This window comes from Mustelus asterias, chromosome 8 (assembly GCF_964213995.1).
Source record: "Mustelus asterias chromosome 8, sMusAst1.hap1.1, whole genome shotgun sequence".
Classification (NCBI taxonomy): domain Eukaryota; kingdom Metazoa; phylum Chordata; class Chondrichthyes; order Carcharhiniformes; family Triakidae; genus Mustelus; species Mustelus asterias.
Genome location: NC_135808.1, coordinates 13,011,252 through 13,031,688, shown reverse-complemented (window position 1 = coordinate 13,031,688; position 20,437 = coordinate 13,011,252). Strand labels below are relative to the sequence as shown.

The 20,437-nt window shown below is 45.7% G+C and overlaps 2 protein-coding genes and 1 long non-coding RNA gene across 3 annotated transcripts in view; 1 reads left to right on the top strand and 2 right to left on the bottom strand.

Annotated features, from left to right (window-relative positions):
* The window catches only part of LOC144497480 (caspase-9-like), a 40,678-nt gene extending 33,159 nt beyond the window's left edge, over positions 1–7,519 (bottom strand). The window contains exon 1 of the mRNA XM_078218816.1: positions 7,310–7,519. Within this exon, the coding sequence (XP_078074942.1) occupies positions 7,310–7,519 (210 nt within the window). The remainder of the gene's footprint in view (positions 1–7,309) is intronic.
* LOC144496867 (uncharacterized) overlaps positions 1–20,437 on the bottom strand; it is an 825,626-nt gene that overhangs the window by 771,809 nt on the left and 33,380 nt on the right. The window lies entirely within an intron of this gene.
* On the top strand, positions 11,699–16,896 carry LOC144497833 (uncharacterized). Its single transcript, XM_078219274.1, has 2 exons — positions 11,699–11,717; positions 13,785–16,896. The coding sequence occupies exon 2, from the start codon at positions 15,908–15,910 to the stop codon at positions 16,619–16,621; it is 714 nt and encodes a 237-aa protein (XP_078075400.1). The 5' UTR covers positions 11,699–11,717; positions 13,785–15,907; the 3' UTR covers positions 16,622–16,896.

Genomic DNA, 20,437 nt, shown 5'->3' with positions numbered 1-20,437 from the left:
TTACCTGGACACTTTGTTTCAGGAGGCGGTCACACCCCAGTAGATTAGGTACCTCTAATTCGGTCAGTGGTGTGACTGCAAGTGAGGGATCCTGAATTCAGGAACTGAGGAGTCTCAGCTCTTGACCTTGTCCAACAGGTATGAGGTACTTGCTCCCTGCGTGGATGAGGAAAAGGGCTGTAGGGAGGATGAGCTGGCCATGGTACAGGAGGCCATTCAAGACGGGGGAGCAAAAAGGTAAGTGGTAGTTGTAGGGGATTCTATAATTAGGGGGATTGATAGCATCCTTTGTAAGCCAGATCGTGAGTCCCTCATGGTATGTTGCCTGCCCAGTGCCAGGGTGAGGGACATCTCTGACTGGCTTGAAAGGATATTGGAGTGGGAGGGGGACGATCCAGTTGTTGTGGTCCACATTGGGACAAACAACAGAGGAAAGAGGACCTATTTGGGGATATCAAGCACTAGGAACTAAATTAAAGAACAGGTCCTCAAGGATTATAATCTCTGGATTACTACCCAAGCCACGTGCAAATTGGCATAGAGTTGAGGAAATTGGGGAAGTTAACACATGGCTAAAGGAATGGTGCGGGAAAGAGGGGTTCCATTTCATGGGGCATTGGCATCAGTATTGGAACAGGAGGGATCTGTACCGTTGGGATGGTCTTCACCTGAAACGATCTGGGACCAGTGTTCCAGCGAAAAGGATAAATAGAATGGTCACAGGACTTTAAACTAGTAAGTTGGGGCGGGGGTGGTGGGGGGGTGAAGAGTAAAACTATGGGAAGTATAATGTTTAATAGAAAGCAAAGCAGCAGGTTAGCATGTGGGGAAAAGGTTTCAAATACATCGAAAATCAGGAAAATAATTAAAAGGAGAACTCAGGAGATGTTATTAATGGAGATGTTAGTATTCAAAAGAAGGAACAAAAACTAGCATAAGGGCACTTTATCTGAATGCCCGTAGCATTCAATAGAAGGTAAATGAGTTGGTGGTACAAATCATCGTGACTGAGTATGATTTGGTGGCCATTACAGAGACATGGCTGCAGGATGGTCATGACTGGAGAGTTAAATATCCATGGGTATCCAGGGGTGTTCGGAAGGACAGACAGGAAGGTATGGGAGGTGATATAGCTCTGATATTTAAGGATGATATCAGGGTGGTAGTGAGAGATGATATAGGTTGTATGGAAAAAAAAGGTTGAATCCATTTGGGTGGAAATTAGAAATAGTAAGGAGAAAAAGTCACTGATAGGCGTAGCCTATAGGCCACCAAATAATGACATCATGGTGGGGTGAGAAATAAACAAAGAAATAACTGATGCATGTAAAAATGGTACAGCAATTATCATGGGGGATTTTAATTTACATGTGAATTGGTCAAACCAGGTTGGTCAAGGCAGCCTTGAGGAGGAGATCATAGAATGTATCCGTGATAGTTTCCTCAATCAGTATGTAATGGAACCTTTGAGGAAGCAAGCTATCCTAGATTTGGTCCTGTGTAATGAGGCAGGAATAATTAATGATCTTACAGTTAGGGATCCTCTCGGAAGAAGCGATCACAATATGGTTGAATTTAAAATACAGATGGAGCATGAGAAGGTAAAATCCAATACCAGTGTCTTGTGCTTAAACAAAGGAGACTACAATGGGATGAGGGAGGAGTTGACTGGGAGCAAAACCTTTATAGTGGGACAATTGAGGATCAGTGGAGGACTTTCAAAGCGATTTTTCACAGTGCTCAGCAAAAGTATATACCAGTGATAAGGAAGGACGATAGAAAATGAGATAATCAGCCATCTACAATGAAATAAAGAAGGGTGTCAAATTGAAAAAAAATGCATACAAAGTGGCAAAGATTGGTCAGAAACTGAGGGATTGGGAAATCTTTAAAGGTCAACAGAAAGCCACAAAAAAAAGTTATAAAGAAAAGTGAGGTGGATTATAAGAGTAAACTGGCTCAGAATATAAAAACAGATGGCAAAAGTTTCTATAAATATATAAAATGAAAAAGAATGGCTAAAGTAAACATTGGTCTTTTAAAGGATGAGAAGGGGATTGTAATAACTGGAAATGAGGAAATGACCAAGGCATTGAACAGGTATTTTGTGTCAGTCTTCACAGTGGAAGACGTCAATAACATGCCAAAAATTGAGGACAAGGCGGCTATGGCAGGTGAAGACCTAGAAACTATTATTATCACTAAAGAAACAATGTTGGGCAAGCTAATGGGGCTAAAGGTAGACAAGTCTCCTGACCCTGATGGAATGCATCCCAGGGTACTAAAAGAGATGGCAGGGAAATAGTAAATTCAATAGTGGTAATTTACCAAAATTCGCTGGACTCTGAGGTGGTTCCTGCAGATTGGAATGTGCACCACTGTTTTAAAAAGGAGATAGACAAAAGGTAGGTAACTATAGGCCGATTAGATTAACGCGTGGTCGCTTCTCGGCCTTTTGGCTAAGATCAAGTGTAGTATGGATCGCCTGCACTTGGTTGACGTCATTAGGTTACACTGAAGCTTCATGTGTTTCATATGAAGCAATTTTTAAAAGCGGCATCTCGACCTTTTGGCTAGGATGCAAATGAGCTCAAGTCTTGGAGGAGGAACCTCCCCCTTCTCCAATCAGCTTGGCTCATGTAGATCAGGCCCAGGACAGGGTGGTTTTGGTCTCCCGTCCTGTCTTGTCAGCCTGGATCTGAAATGTCTCAACTTGTTGAGACTCTGAATTGGATTTGATTTGATTGAATTGGAAAAGTATAAAAAAAAATTTTTTTTAAACGCGGCCTTTTGGCTAAGATGCAAATGAGCTCAAGTCTTGGAGGAGGAACCTCCCCCTTCTCCAATCAGCTTGGCTCATGTAGATCAGGCCCAGGACAGGGTGGTTTGGTCGCTCGCCCTGTCTTGTCAGCCTGGATCTGAAATGTCTCAACTTGTTGAGACTCTGAACTGGATTTGATTTGATTGAATTGGAAAAGTATTAAAAAAAACTTCTGTAGTAGGGAAAATACTTGAATCTATCATCAAGGAAGAAATAGCGAGACATCTGGATATAAATTGTCCCATTAGGAAGATGCAACATGGGTTCATGAAGGGTAGGTCATGTTTGACTAATTTGGTGGAATTCTTTGAGAACATTATGTGCACGGTGGCAATGGGGAACCTGTGGATGTATTGTATCTGGATTTCCAGAAGGCATTTGATAAGGTGCCGCACCAAAAGCTGTTGCATATGATAAAGGTACACGGTGTTACGGATAATGTATTAGCATGGATAGAGGATTGATCAACTAACAGAAAGCAAAGAGTGGGGATAAATGGGTGTTTTTCTGGTTGGCTTGTGGTGTGCCTCAAGGATCAATGTTGGGACTGCAATTGTTTACAATTTACATAGATGATTTGGAGTTGGGGACCAAGTGCAGAGTGTCAAAATTCGCAGATAATACTAAGATGAGTGGCAGAGCAAAGTGTGCAGAGGACACTGAAAGTCTGCAAAGGGATATAGATAGTCAAGGCAAGGGCCTGGCAGATGGAGTGTAATGTTGGTAAATGTGAGGTCATCCATTTTGGTAGCAATAACAGCAAAACAGACTATTATTTACATGGTAAAAAATTGCAGCATGCTGCTGTGCAGAGGGACTTGGGTGTCCTTGTGCATGAATCACAAGAAGTTGGTTTGCAGGTGCAACAGGTAATTAAGAAGGCAAATGGAATTTTGTCCTTCATTGCTAGAGCGATGGAGTTTAAAAACAGGGAGGTTTTGTTGCAGCTGCATAAGGTACGGGTGAGGCCACACCTGGAGTAGTGTACAGCTTTGGTCTTGAGAAAGGATATACTGGCACTGGAGGGGGTGCAGAGGAGATTCACTAGGTTGATTCTGGGATTGAGGGGGTTGGCTTATGAGGAGAGACTGAATAGCTGGGACTATATTCATTGGAATTCAGAAGAATGAGAGGAGATCTATTGAAACATACAAGGTTATGAAGGGAATAGATAAGATAGAAGCAGGGAAGTTGTTTCCACTGGCAGGTGAAACTAGAACTAGGGGGCATGGCCTCAAAATAAAGGGAAGCAGATTTAGGACTGAGTTGAGGAGGAACTTCTTCACTCAAAGGGTTGCGAATCTGTGGAATTCTCTGCCCAGTGAAGCAGTTGAGGCTACCTCATTGAATGTTTTTAAGGCAAGGATAGATAAATTTTTGAACAGTAGAGGAATGAAGGGTCATAGTGAGTGGGCGGGTAAGGGGAGCTGAGTCCACGAAAAGATCAGCCATGATCTTATTGAATGACGGAGCAGTCTCGAGGGGTCAGATGACCTACTCATGCTCCTAGTTCTTATAACCCCATGCATTTACCTTAGCTAGCTCCCCTGACACAAAGGAGCTATTTAGAATGGCCAAACCACCTAACCCACACATCTTTGGACTGTAGGAGGAAACCAAGCACCCAGAGGAAACCCAGACTTGGGGGAGAATGTGCAAACTCCACCCAGTGACCCAAGCCAGGAATCAAACCCAGGTCCCTGGCGCTGTGAAGCAGCGTGCCGCCCAAATTTTGGGGTTGTGGTGCACTGGTCAACTCGTTTTTTTGCAATGTTCTGGAGCTCAGGTCTCCTCCAACTCTCTAGTGTTACTTATTTCAATGTCCACTTTCATCCTCATTCAAAAAGTGTAGCCATCCCTGTCATCTGACTATGCTGGTCTCTTGCTGCTCTCTGGGGGGGGGGGGGGGGGGGGTTGCATTGTCCTTTTCTGCTTTTTTCCTTCTCAGCAGCTGCCAATCCCCCTCTGATGTGGAGATGTGAATCCCCCTCTGAACAGACCTCGAATGGCTTCTCCTCCATTGGCTCATTCCATTGAGGTTGGGGGTGCGGGGAGCAGTGATGTTAATGGTCTGCCATTTTGCCTTCCTTTGCCCCATTCTGCTGGCTGGAGATTTGCACGTCTCCTTGGTGGTAGGCTGGCCATTCCATCCGATGCCTGGCTATCCTTGGCTTTCAGCACCTATGCGTGAGGCCACATTTGGGGCAAGTCTTGTCGAGATTGCCTGCTCTGCCACGGATTGTCACGATTAGGGACCATGTCAGAAATTTCAAGGTATATTATGATTTTGCGAGCATAAAGTTACATTCCAGGTGTGATTCTATTGACCCACTAGGAAGCTTTTATTAACACAAACTTTATTTAAGAATAGTTAAAATACAACAAGAATTAGCATTGTTAGCGGGAGAGAATCTCAAAGAAATCACTCAACGCTCAGGGTTGGTCCTTGCATCAAACGGTTTATTTTCGCTGGCGGGGAGATGGCTTCTGTTAAAGCCCAGTGCCTCTCTCCGACGAACAAAGGAAAAACATCCATTCTTATACATTTTTCAAACATCTACACTGCCCATCACGGCTGGACCTTATCTAATAATATTGATTACAGATTACATACGTTAGTCACATATCCAACGAAAAAGGCATTATGTAAGGTGGGCTTATGCATGATCAGTTTGTGGTCTCATGGACACAGCTCATTAGTATTATCTTCCTTTCCCCCATCTGGAGTCCTTGAGTTTACAATAGTCCTTGTCCAGTGGGCCTCCTTATCATCTTCTATGAATGCCCTCCCTAATCTTGTGTGTCTGGCTTCCATCTGAGACCTTGGACCATAGACTGGTACCAGCCACCAGTATCTGTGGTCTATTATACACAAGCTTGTCAGTAAGCCAGCTGATTGTGTTCAGGAATGTGGCTAAACCAGCTAGTATGCATTTTGTGCTATTTTAATATTCTGAACTTCTGTTAACATGGTGGAACTTATATGAATGCCTTTTGTGATCGTATAACAATAAAGTCACACACATTTATTACGTACTATCTATCCCTACCAATATAAATTGCTATACAGGTACCTACAAATATAACTTGTTATACAGGCACCTAAACTAACAATATTATTCCCTCTAAACCTATTCTTTAAATCTCCCTTCAACAATCCCCCCTTTCGGTAAGGTGCCGACCCCCTCAGCCCCCGAAACCTTTGTAGAACGTTAGAAATTTCAGGTCGCCCAGTATTCCCTGCCTCATTGTGCTGCAGTCACATGATTTCAGGAATAATGGCCGGTTATATCAAATTGAATTGGTCCGAATTACCCTGCCCGCCATGTTGAGTCATGTCCCTTAAGGCTTTGGCAGTGGCCCTCATCCTTTGGTGTTGCTGGTATTTCTTGCAGGACTGGCAAGCGCCATGCAAGGGCTGGTAATAGTTGTAGGCCCAATACTATGTGTGAAATGATTCGAATCCAAGGGTGTCTATTAACATTCAGTCCCCAATCCCAGTCTCTGCCACCAGCTTTCTTCCTGTAATACCATTTCAGTGTCCTTTTCTAAAGTCTGAATTTTTGTTTATAGCTGGTGGTATAATTTAACTGAGTGTCCGACTAAATCTTAGCTCTCTCAGGGTTTCTGCTAGGTGTGGGATAGGGGCCAGTTCTGGTTCTTAAAAGTCCTGTAAGGTATCATGAAGGGTCTGTGACATTGATAGCCTCTAGGGTTCGGAGCCTAACTTGAATGATCCTCGCTAGGCCTATAGTGACAGGCCGAAGGGATGTGAAATAAAAGTTGGGTTCGGAGATCATGCATAACCGGCCATCATAACGATCTGAGATCATGGTGGTGGAGACACAGTTTTTGCCCATGCCCCCACATCATGTGCGGGCAAAGTGCCCAGAGGCTGGCTCGATCTCCAGGACGCATCCCTCAGTATGGTTGAAGCCACATTCGTACATGTCTCCCTGTCCCACAGGATGGGGGCACACGGTAATGTCACCCCTCTGCTTACACGCTGCAAGGGAGACTCCATAGAAGGAATTGTTCCTATGAATGGCTGCTGTCTCGGTCAGGTGATAACAGAGGGAGGTATTCCCTCATACTACCCCGATGTTTTCCAGCTGGAACAAGGGAAAAGGTCCTGAGCCCGGTGTAACTATAGGGATCATCAGAACCATCCCCACCCCAGTAGCCTCACTCATCCCACAATCTGGGACTACTGGGTATACTCTCGTGAGGCCTTTGAGGGTGCATTTTTTCAATGCCCCTGCCCGTCTGGCTATCTGTGCCAGGCGGGAGCTGTCAGTCCAATCGGGTACCTCCTCCCTTTGGATCTGACCGAGATTGTGTCTCATCTGTCCCACCATCCATAGGCCGTAAGCATGACAAAGTTGCCCCTGTCGTAATCGTTCAGTGTCCTCCCTTTCTCTATCAGGTGGTTAATTGTGCGAGCATGGGCCTCCAGCACTGTGATTACATCTAACTGGATATCCATACCAGCCTCCCCCAAGGTTGCTTGTATTTCTTGTGTTTTTTCTGATCGTTTTTTAAGAGATCCCTCATGACCGATTTAAGTTGTTCCACCTTCTCATTTAACCCCTGTATATCCAATGAATTCACTAGGGAGGTTCCTGTGGTTACTCCTGTGAGCACGTCCCTAACTGTTCCGCTTTTTCGCCGCTGTCTCTGAACTCGAGAGGTCCCCATGGCGTCGGCAGCCTGTCTCATAACAATTTTACTGAACAAAACAGACATGGTTTAGATTGTTCTGAACAGTATTCCGGCATTTGAATTGCAGAAGTATTGATCTCATGTTTCACATTATCATACAAAATGTCTCATAGAACATAGAACAGTACAGCACAGTACAGGCCCTTCGGCCCACGCTGTTGTGCCGAACCTTTTCCGAAACCAAGATCAAGCTATCCCACTCCCTATCATTCTGGTGTGCTCCATGTGCCTATCCAATAACCGCGTGAAAGTTCCTAAAGTGTCCGATTCCACTATCACAGCAGGCAGTCCATTCCACACCCCAACCACTCTCTGAGTAAAGAACCTACCTCGTACATCTCTCCTGTATCTTCCACCACGAACCTTATAGTTATGCCCCCTAGTAACAGCTACATCCACCCGAGGAAATAGTCTTTGAAGGTCCACTCTTATCTATCCCCCTCATCATCTTATAAACCTTTAAGTCGCCTCTCAACCTCCTCCGCTCCAGAGAGAACAGCCCTAGCTCCCTCAACCTTTGCTCATAAGACCTACCCTCCAAACCAGGCAGCATCCTGGTAAATCTCCTTTGCACTCTTTCCAGTGCTTCCACATCCTTCTTATAGTGAGGTGACCAGAACTGCACACAATATTCCAAATGTGGTCTCACCAAGGTCCTGTACAGTTGCAGCATAACCCCACGGCTCTTAAACTCAAACCCCCTGTTAATAAAAGCTAACACACTATAGGCCTTCTTCACAGCTCTATCCACTTGAGTGGCAACCTTCAGAGATCTGTGGATATGAACCCCAAGATCTCTCTGTTCCTCCACATTCCTCAGAACCCTACCTTTGACCCTGTAATCCGCATTCAATTTGTCCTACAAAAATGAATCACCTTGCACTTATCAGGGTTATACTCCATCTGCCATTTTTCGGCCCAGCTCTGCATCCTATCAATGTCTCTTTGCAGCCTACAACAACCCTCCACCTCATCCACTACTCCACCAATCTTGGTGTCATCTGCAAATTTACTGATCCACCCTTCAGCCCCTTCCTCCAAGTCATTTATAAAAATCACAAATAGCAGAGGACCCAGCTGGTCTCTGGTCTCCAGTCTGAAAATTTTCCATCCACCACCACCCTCTGTCTTCTATGAGATATCCAGTTACTTATCCAATCGGCCAAATTTCCCTCTATCCCACACCTCCTTACTTTCTTCATGAGCCGACCATGGGGAACCTTATCAAACGCCTTACTAAAATCCATGTATATGACATCAACTGCTCTACCTTCATCAACACACTTAGTTACCTACTCAAAAAATTCAATCAAATTTGTGAGGCAAGACTTAACCTTCACAAATCCATGTTGACTATCCCGGATTAAGCTGCATCTCTCTAAATGGTCGTAAATCCTACCCCTCAGGACCTTTTCCATTAACTTGCCGACCACCGAAGAAAGACTAACCGGCCTATAATTACCAGGGTCATTCCTATTTCCTTTCTTGAACAGAGGAACAACATTCGCCACTCACCAGTCCTCTGGCACTATCCCTGTGGACAGTGAGGACCCAAAGATCAAAGCCAAAGGCTCTGCAATCTCATCCCTTGCCTCCCAAAGAATCCTAGGATATATCTCATCAGGCCCAGGGGACTTATCGGCCTTCAGGTTTTTCAAAATTGCTAATACATCTTCCCTCAGAACATCTGCCTCCTCCAGCCTATATCACACTCTCATCCTCAAAAAACATGGCCCCTCTCCTTGGTGAACACTGAAGAAGAGTATTCATTCATCGCCTCTCCTATCTCTTCTGACTCCATGCACAAGTTCCCACTACTGTCCTTGACCAGCCCTAACCTCACCCTGGTCATTCTTTTATTCCTCACATAAGAGTAAAAGGCCTTGGGGTTTTCCTTGATCCGACCCACCAAGGACTTCTCATGTCCCCTCCTAGCTCTCCTAAGCCCTTTTTTCAGCTCATTCCTTGCTAACTTGTAACCCTCAATGGACCCAACTGAACCTTGTTTTCTCATCCTTACATACGCTTCCTTCTTCCTCTTGACAAGACATTCAACCTCTTTTGTGAACCATGGTTCCCTCACTCGGCCATTTCCTCCCCGCCTGACAGGGACATACCTATCAAGGACACGCAGTATTTGTTCCTTGAACAAGCTCCACTTTTTATTTGTGCCTTTCCCTGACAGTTTCTGTTCCCATCTTATGCTCCCTAATTCTTGCCTAATCGCATCATAATTACCCCTCCCCCAATTATAAACCTTGCCCTGCCGTACGTATTCCTATCCCTATCCATTGCAATAAAGAAAGACGCCGAATTGTGGTTGCTATCTCCAAAGTGTTCTCCCACAACCAAATCTAAAACTTGGCCCGGTTCATTTCCCAGTACCAAATCCAATGTGGCCCACCTCTTGTCGGCCTATCCACATATTGTGTTAGGCAACCCTCCTGCACACACTGTACAAAAACTACCCCATCCGAACTATTCGACCTATAAAGGTTCCAATCAATATTTGGAAAGTTAAAGTCACCCATGACAACTACCCTGTGACCTCCACACCTATCCATAATCTGCTTAGCAATTTCTTCCTCCACATCTCTATTACTATTTGGGGGTCTATAGACAACTCCTAACAACGTGACCGCTCCTTTCCTATTTCTAACTTCAGCCCATATTACTTCAGTAGGCAGATCCCCCTCGAACTGCCTTTCTGCAGCCGTTAAACTATCCTTGATTAACAACGCTACTCCTCCACCTCTTTTACCACCTTCCCTACTCTTACTGAAACATCTATACCCCGGAACTTCCAACAACCATTCCTGCCCCTGTTCTAACCATGTCTCCATAATGGTCACAACATCGTAGTCCCAAGTACCAATCCACGCTCCAAGTTCACCTACCTTATTTCAGATGCTCCTTGCATTGAAGTAGACACACTTCAACCCACCTTCCTGTCTACCGGTACACTCCTGCAACCTTGATATCTTCCTCACTACACCCAACACTGACTTCTGGACTACAGCTCCTTTTCCCATCCCCCTGACAAATTAGTTTAAACCCCCCTGAAGAGCCGTAGCAAATTTCCCTCCCAGGATATTGGTGCCCATCTGGTTCAGGTGCAACCCCATCCTGTTTGTACAGGTCCCAGCTTCTCCAGAATGCGTTCCAATTATCCACGTAGCTGAAACCCTCTCTCCTGCACCATCCCTGCAGCCACGTGTTTATCTGCACTCTCTCCCTGTTCCTCAACTCGCTATCATGTGGCACCGGCAATAAACCAGAGATGACAACATGGTTTGTCCTGGCTCTCAACTTCCACCCTAGCTCCCTAAATTCCTGTTTTAAATGCCCGTCCCTTCTCCTACCTATGTCATTGGTACCGATGTGTACCACAACTTGTGACTGTTCCCCCTCCCCTTTAAGAATCCTGAAAACACGGTCCGAGACGTCACGGACCCTTGCATCCGGGAGGCAACATACCATCCATGAGTCTCTTTTGCTGCCACAGAACCTCCTATCTATCCCTCTAACTAACGAGTCCCCAATAACTATTGCTCTCCTCCTTTCCCTTCTGAGACACAGGGACGGACTCAGTGCTGGAGATCCGCTCACTGCGGCTCACCACTGGTAGGCTGCCCCACCCCCACCCCCCGCCCCGCCCCCGCCCCCCGCCCCCGCCCCCGCCCCCCGCCCCCGCCCCCGCCCCCCACCAACAGTATCCAAAGCGGGATACTTGTTGCCGAGGGGAACGACCACAGGGGATCCCTGTACTGACTGCTTCCTCCCAGCCCCTCTAACCGTCACCCATCTATCTTCATTCCTCGGAGTAACTACATCCCTGAAGCTTCTGTCTATGGCCACCTCTGCCTCCCGAATGATCCGAAGTTCATCCAGCTCCAGTTCCCTAACACGGTTTTTGAGGAGCTGGAGATGGGTGTACTTCCCACAGGTGGAATCAGCAGGGACACTGATGGCGTCCCTCACCTCAAACATTCTGCAAGAGGAACATTGCACTGCCTTCACTTCCATCCTCTCTGGATAACCGCCCAACTTATATACAGGTAAAAATAAAACACTTAACCAGCAACCACTGCGACCCGCACTGTAAATGCAAACAACAAACCTTCCCAGAATTCCCCACGGCCGACTTCCGGTTTCCGGCTGCTCTGAAAAAAAAGTAAGTTAGTTTTATACTCACAGTTACGCTCAGCTCCGCCCTCCGCCCGCTCCCTGCAGACTCCTTCGTTTAAAAATACAATCCTGTTTTCTGGTCCGTTAAAAACCATGGGACGTGTCAATATTGCTGGAGAGGGAGTCGGAGTGGACGGTGGAGTAGTAGGAAGGGAAAAACAAACACAGGGACAGTGCCGCTGCATCCGTCTCCTCATAATATCCACATACTCCGAGTCCCTTCTTGGGCAGTTGGGATGGGCACATATAATTCCAAAAACACACCCATCTTGCTCCCGCGCTTCCCTGCGATCCGCACAACCGGTGGTCCCATCGGAAGTGCATTTGACACACGCGACCCTTGCCCGCACAAACTTGGAACCAAGCATTAAAGTCCTGTCTTTAGTCCAGTCTTTTCCTGCTGGAATGCAGATTCCGTCGGTGAAGTTGTACAATGCTCCGTAGCCCATGGGATTTCGGCCCGCCAAGGTGTGTTGCATTTGAAGTACCCATTTACATTTCATGACCTATAGGTTTAAAAAAGGAGCCTGGCGGCACCATGCATTAGAAGTTGGTAGTATTAATTTAACTCCTTCCATGCGAGTTGATGCCCTCGGGGTAAAAGGAGAGAATCTGATTTAGGTTAGGCGGGCCTTAACATTTCTATCTCTTCAGGTGGCTCCGGCAAGCGGCACCTTGGTCGAGTCCATGATATTGGCCATTTAAAAATAATGTACACCCCATATAAATGAAAAATAAACGTGAACGCCCAATTGCTAACCCACGCCTGGTAACATTCAGCATATCGGGATCATGGTGGGCTCAGACATTATCCTTTGGATTCTAACTCTTCAGTTTTCATATCAATACAAACACAAGTGTCACTGGTCATAATGATGTCGTAGGGTCCGGTCCATTTGGGTGCAAGCCTCACTTGTTCAGGGGTCACTCTCACTAATAGTCTGTCCCTGCTGCGGAGCAAGTACAGCTGCCTGCATTCCATCATTTTCCTTACAGAAAGTGTGGAATGGTTTGGTGATGTCAGGCAATCCCAAAGCTGGTGCTGTCACAAAGCCTGCACTTCTGCATCTCCCCCCTCTATCTTTTCCTGACTAGCCCTTCCTCCCTGCATCAAGTCCTATAAGAGCTTGAGCACCTGGGCATAATCTTCCACAAACTTCCTACAATAGCTCAAAAGTCTTCAATCTGCAAAAGGTCTTGCCCCTTTTCTGGTGAAAAGCCATTGTACACAAATAACCTTCCCCCAGTCCTCTGCAATGTTTTTTACCAAATTCTGTAACCTAATAACATCTTTGAAACAGAAATCAAACCTTTCAATTTGATCCCAGGCCATAACTTGTTTTTATTGTTTGTTGTTAAATCACATCATTTTATTAAGGCAACTTGCTTACAGCACATTTTCTTATGTTAAAATCATCCCAAACTCAGAACAGTTTAGTGTCTATCTTACCTCTTCTTTCTTTTAAGGAAACTTTGTCCCTTCAACCATAGCTATCACCTAAACTGCATTCTACTTCCTAGAATCCCTTTAAATGTCTCTCGTGTCCAATGAATCTCACTTTTTATTCTGTCCTCCTCTGTTTACTATCAGCTCCTCTATAACATATCTTTTATTACCCTGTTCATTTTCTTTTCTCATTTATTCCACTGAATTATTTCCCTCATCTATAATTATATTAATCTGTCAATTCGGGCTCTGATCTTCGGGTATTCGGCCTCTGATCTTCTGGTAAGCGTTCTCCAAGGCGGCCTTCACGACACACGACAACGCAGAGTCGCTGAGCAGAAACTGATAGCCAAGTTCCGCACATGAGGACAGCCTCAACCGGGATCTTGGGTTCATGTCACACTATCTGTAACTCCCACGACTGGGCTTGCAAAATCTCACTAACTGTCCTGTCTGGAGACAATACACATCTCTTTAACCTGTGCTTAACGCTCTCTCCACTCACATTGTCTGGATCTTTAAGACTTGATTACCTGTAAAGACTCACATTCCAACCATTATTTTGTTAATTGAGTTTGTGTCTTTATATGCCCTGTTTGTGAACAGAACTCCCCCTTACCTGATGAAGGAGCAGCGCTCCGAAAGCTAGTGGCTTTTGCTACCAAATAAACCTGTTGGACTTTAACCTGGTGTTGTGAGACTTCTTACTGTGTTTACCCCAGTCCAACGCCGGCATCTCCACATCATGTTTCTTTTAATCCTTTCCGGATTACTTATAGTAGACACTTTTTTTGGCTGATTGCCGGGTCACAAGTCAAGTTATTCTAATACAGTAAACAATGCCTACATCTCTTAACGAACTACCCACCGCCATGTGACTGCTGGCCAGACCCTGTTCACAAGTTCGGAATTCGTCAGTCGCCGAATACCACCCGTGTCTCGTGATAAGTCTGTACTTATATGAGTAAATATACTCACCTGGTTCTCTGATGGTATCAGTCAACTGAGGAATCCGAGTCACGGCACCAAACTGTTAGCGGGAGTCTCAAAGAAATCACTCAACGCTCAGGTCCTCGCATCAAACGGTTTATTTCACCGGCAGGGAGATGGCATCTGGTACCTCTCTCCGACGAACAAAGGAAAAACATCCATTCTTATATATTTTTCAAGCACCTACACAGCCCATCACAGCTGGACCTTGTCCAATATATACATTAGTCACATATCCAATGGAAAAGGCATGACATAAGGAGGGCATATGCATGATCAGCTCGTGGTCCCATGGACACGACTCATTAGTATTTTGTTCCTTTCTCCCATCTGGAGTCCTTGAATTTACAATACTCCTTGTCCAGTCGGCCTCCTTATCATTTTCTATGAATGCCCTCCCTAATCTCATGTGTCTGGTTTTCATCCAAGACCTTGGACCATAGACTGGTACCAGCCACCAGTATGTGGTCTATTATACACAAGCTTGTGAATAAGCCAGCTAATTGTGTTCAGGAATGTGGCTAAACCAGCCCAGCTAGTATGCATTTTGTGTCATTTTAATATTCTGAACTTCTGTTAATATGGTGGAGCTGAAATGCATGCCTTTTGTGATCGTATAACAATAAATTCATACACATTTATTCTGTACTATCTATCCCTACCAATATAAATTGCTGTACAGGTACCTACGAATATAAATTGTTATATAGGCACCTAAACTAACAATATTATTTTCTCTAAACCTATTCTTTAAATCTCCCTTCAACAGCATAAATGTAACCAATTAAAACATGACAAAGTATAATTCTTAACAGCTATTTATTGCTATAGTTCTAATTTAAGCAAAATCCCCACAGGCATATATCCTACTTCAGAACCAATTATTACCAAAAACAGATTATGCTCAAGTGGATGCTAGAGTTTCTGCCTTTTGACCCCTTGGGATAGATAGAAAGGTACAGGTAGAAAGGTACAGATTTCCTGACCCCCATACAGCAGTTTCCAGAGAAAGATCTACCGTCAAACAGCAAAACTTCAGAGATAAAAGCAAATTATTTGATTTGATTTGTCATATGTATGAACATAGTGAAAAGTATTGTTTCTTGCACACTATAGACAAAACATACTGTTCATAGAGAAGGAAACGAGAATGCAGAATTTAGTGTTAGTCATAGCTAGGGTGTAGAGAAAGATCAACTAAGCCCATTCAAAAGTCTGACAGCAGCAGGAAGAAGCTGTTCTTGAGTTGGTTGTGGTACATGACCTCAGACCTCTGTATCTTTTTCCCGACGGAAGGTGGTGGAAGAGAGTGCGTTGGGTCCTTAATTATGCTGGCTGTTTTGCTGAGGCAGCTGGTACTATAGACAGAGTCAATGGAGTCAGCAGTTTACATCCCACCCCATGCGGGCGTGAAGATCACACTGGACAAAATATACACCAAAATATACACCTTGAGACGAAACATCCCGAGGCCTTGTTCATCATGGTCGGGGACTTCAATCAGACCAAGCTCAAGAGCGTTCTACCAAGTTACCACCAACACGTCTCCTGCTCCACCAGAGGCCCAAACACCCTAGACCACTGCTACACAAATATCAAACAAAAAAAGTTCCCAATGCCACCCTCATCCTGATGGCCACCTTTGTGTGCGGCTGCATCAAGCTGTGTGTAGATCCTCGGTACACTAACAACAAGTGCCACTATTTTTTGAGGTTCTACCTGTCCCAAGTGTTCGGAGGATGGGTCTGGCCACATTGCCGCGGAACGCTCCAAGTAGTTGGACCGTACCGCAGCACCTGTCCTTCGTGGAGAAATTCTTCCGGAAACACACCTTTGACCACATGGCTATCAAGCAGTGGTCAGCACGTAATGTCCTTGAGGCCCTGAGAGAAAAGGAGACAGCAGATCCTGTCGGATGGCTCCCTGAGCGGACTGTCAATGTCATTTGGCAGAATGCCTCATCACCAGAACTCACAAACAAGCACCAAGACCTGGCTTGGCTGGTGGTGAGAAGGGCACTCCCCGTCAGATCCTTTATGCACGCCAGAGGGCTCAACCTCACCACACGCTGCCCTCGAAGCGGCTGCGGGGCTGATGAGACGGTCGCACACCTCCTTGTGGAATGTGCCTTTGCAAAGAAGGTCTGGAGTGAGATGCAGTGGTATTTGTCGCGGTTCGTCCCGAGCAGCTCGGTGACACAGGACTCTGTGCTCTACGGGCTGTTTGCGGGGACGCACACCGAGACAAATATCAACTGCTGCTGGAGGGTCATCAACTCGGTGAAGGACGCGCTTTGGTCCGCCCGAAACTTGCTGATCTTCCAGCTGAAAGAATTGTCCTCGACTGAGTGTTGCAGACTGGCATATTCCAAGGTCCAGGACTACGTGCTCAGGGACGCGCTCAAGCTTTGGGCAGCCGCCGCAAAGTCACAAAGGGGAAAGGCCACCGTGTAAAGCGTCTCAACCGAGGCAGACCGAGGGCCGGGTAACTGCAGAATACCCTCGGCCTGCGTAACTGTGTGCCAACCTGAAAAATAACGGCACACAGTAAACTCGGGTGATGCATGTACATAGTTTTAAGTAATGAAATGTAATGAATGTAATGTTTTGTAAATAAGCACTGTACTGTAGGGTAAAAATGATTCATTTATTGGACTGTTTGTAACTATTGGATCTGTCATTTGAAATGTCTTATTTGAGTTTCTTTTTGTGAATAAAGTATATTTTTGAAATAAACTAAACGTGCCTACCGCTCTATTGCCCACCCACACTTTGGTAAATCAGACAACAAGGCTGTGCTCCTGCTCCCAGCTTACAAGCAAAAACTGAAGCAGGAGAATCCATCAGAGTCGTGCAATGTTGGTCTGAGGAATCCGCTAATCCCCTACAGGGCTGCTTGGAGTCAGCGGACTGGTCAGTATTTAAAAACTCTGCGACCAGCCCGAACGAGTATGCCACTACAGTAGCTGACTTCATTAGTAAGTGAACTTCCTAACTCAAGACCACAATCAATAAGGATAGGCAACAACACCTCCTCCACGATCATCCTCAACACAGGTGCCCCACAAGGCTGTGTTCTCAGCACCCTACTATACTTATACATCTATAACCAAATTCCCCTCCAATTCAATTTTCAAGTTTGCTGACACCACCATAGTGGGTTGGATCTCAAACAATGACAAGAGAGAGCACAGGAATGAGGTCAAGAACTTTGTGAACTGGTGCAGCAACAGTAAACTCTCCCTCAATGTCAACAAAATGAAGATTGTCATCGACTTCAGGAAGTGTAAAGGAGAACATGCCCCTGTCTACATCAACTGGGACAAAGTAGAAAGGGTCGAGAGCTTCAAGTCTTTAGGTGTCCAGATCACCGACAACCTGTCCTGGCCTCCCCGTGCCGACATTATAGTTAAGAAAGCCCACCAACGCCTCTACTTTCTCAGAAGACTAAATAAATTTGGCATGTCAGCTATGACTCTCACCACCTTTTACAGATGCATCATAGAAAGCATTCTTTCCGGTTGTATCACAGCTTGGTATGGCTCCTGCTCAGCACAAGACCGCAAGTAACTATAAAAGGTCGTAAACGTAGCCCAATCCATCATGCAAACCAGCCTCCCATCCATTGACTGTCTACACTTCCTGCTGCCTCAGCAAAGCAGGCAGCATAATTAAGGACCCCACGCATCCCGGACATTCTCTTTGACCTTCTTTCTTCGGGAAAGATACAAAAGTCTGAGGTCACGCACCAACTGACTCAAGAACAGCTGTTTCCCTGCTGCTGTCAGACTTTTGAATGGAGCGACCTCGCACTAAGTTGATCTTTCTCTGCACCCTAGCTATGACTGCAACAGTACATTCCGCACTCGTTTCCTTCTCTATGAAGTATGTTTTGTCTGCATAGCGCACAGGAAACAATACTTTTCACTTATGTTAATACATCAAATCAAATGGATAGGACGCTGGTTTGCGTGATGGATTGGGCTACGTTTACCTTTTGTAGTTCCTTCCAAAGTGTTGCTCACATATTTGTGTGGAGCTCCACTAGATTCAGCCATCATTTGCTCTCCTCTCAAGTTGGTTATAGTTCTCCATATAATTATTGCAGATGCAGTAATCTGAAACCAAAGAGAAAATGCTGGAAAATCTCAGTAAGTCTAGCAGCATCTGCAAGGAGAGAAGAGCTTAAGTTTTAAGCTGAAGGGTCATCTGGACTCAAAACATCAGCTCTTTTCTCTCCTTACAGATGCTGCCAGACCTGATTTTCCAGCATTTTCTCTTTCGGTAAAACTTCAGACCTTTCTGGCAGATCCCAGTTTCCAAATCCAGACTCAGAACTATTTCCTTCATAGCCCCCACACAACTTAACTGGGTTCCTGCGAGCCCAGCCCCACCCAGTCACGACTTTCCCTGTAAAGACCAAAATCAAGCCCCACTCTGAAAACCCCAGGGGAAACAGTGAAGTAACTACCTTGCATTAAACCACTTGAGACAAACATTCCAGCAATTAAGATTATGCTGCTGCAGTGACATGGGCTGCCAGGTGGACAAAGTGGCATCAATAGAACAAACCACTAAACAAATGTGGGGCGGCACGGTAGCACAGTGGTTAGCACTGCTGCTTCACAGCTCCAGGGACCTGGGTTCAATTCCCGGCTTGGGTCACTGCCTGTGTGGTTTGTACATTCTCGTGTCTGCATGGGTTTCCTCCGGGTGCTCCGGTTTCCTCCCACAGTCCAAAGATTAGGGTTAGGTTAATTGGCCATGCTAAATTGCCCCTTAGTGTCCCGGGATCATAGAAACCCTACAGTGCAGAAGGAGGCCATTCGGTCCATCGAGTCTGCACCGACCACAATCCCACCCAGGCCCTACCCCCACATATTTACCCACTAATCCCTCTAACCTACACATCTCAGGACTCTAAGGGGCAATTTTTTTTTTTAACCTGGCCAATCAACCTAACCCGCACATCTTTGGACTGTGGGAGGAAACCGGAGCACCCGGAGGAAACCCATGCAGACACGAGGAGAATGTGCAAACTCCACACAGACTGACCCGAGCCAGGAATCGAACCCGGGACCCTGGAGCTGTGAAGCAGCAGTGCTAACCACTGTGCTACCGTGCCGTAGGCTAGAGGGATTAGTGGGTAAATATGTAGGGATGTGGGTATAGGGCCTGGGTGGAATCTTGGTCGGTGCAGACTCGATGGGCCAAATGGCCTCTTTCTGCACTGTAGGGTTTCTATGATTTCTAAATGCACAAGAAACATAATACATTAGAGACATTTGTCAAATCTGAGATGTCCTTCGTGCTTGCCATTCCTGCAGATGAGAGCACAGCACTTTCCACAGGAACAAACATCTGGCCAGAAATGATAGCCATGGCTTCCTTGGATTTCAAAGATGGGGGGATGGGATGCGGGGGGGTGGGGGTGTAGAGGATTACACTTATCAGTCTTCAGTGTCACCTTGACCTTGCACTTGATGGTCCAGATTCCATACTTTTCCCTGATCTTTGAACAGTTGCTAACCTTGTTAACATACCTGGCAAGGAAGGTGAGCAGAGCGATGTATGGAACCCAAGGGTTGTAGATGAACACAATCACCACAGTCCCATTGAGATGGCAGGGTAAAGTGAGGCTCTGGTTTGAGTATTTTCAGGTACAACAGGTCTCCGTCCTCAGGAATTTGCTGCAAGAAGCAATATTTGCATATCCAGCACTGGGGAAGCCCTGCAGACAATGGACATCCAAAGCCTCAAATCCACAGGTATCCAGAAGGATATGCGCCACAACAGAAGCACATTCAAAGCATCCAAAGTGTTGCCCACATATTGGTGTGGAGCTCCACCAGACTCGGCCATCAACTCCTTCAGTAACAGAACAACCAAGATCAAGTTTCCATTGAGAAGACACCTAATAGACAAGGGGATCTAACAAAAGTGCAACCAACACAACAGGTTATACTCTCCTCTCGAGTTGGTTATAGCTCCACAGTCCCTCAGCATCAAATCTTCATCCCCGCATAAGGTTATGCTCTGAAGTTGGTTATAGCGCGCGCTCTCTCTCCAGTCTCTCAGGATCACGTCTTCACCCTTAAACAATCCAGGTTACGCTCTGAAGTTGGTTATAGCACAAAATCAAAACTTCACACCTTCGCCTTTACTTGGTAAGTTAGCGCCAAAAGTCTCACATGCTGCCAGCCGACATTAAACAGTACATCTTACAGTCACATTGAGTGAGTTTCAAAGGCCAAGGTGTCACACGCTTTG

Coding starts and splice junctions, on each gene's coding strand:
- LOC144497833 (XM_078219274.1), top strand. CDS start 15,908: ATGGGTCTGGCCACATTGCCGCGGAACGCTCCAAGTAGTTGGACCGTA.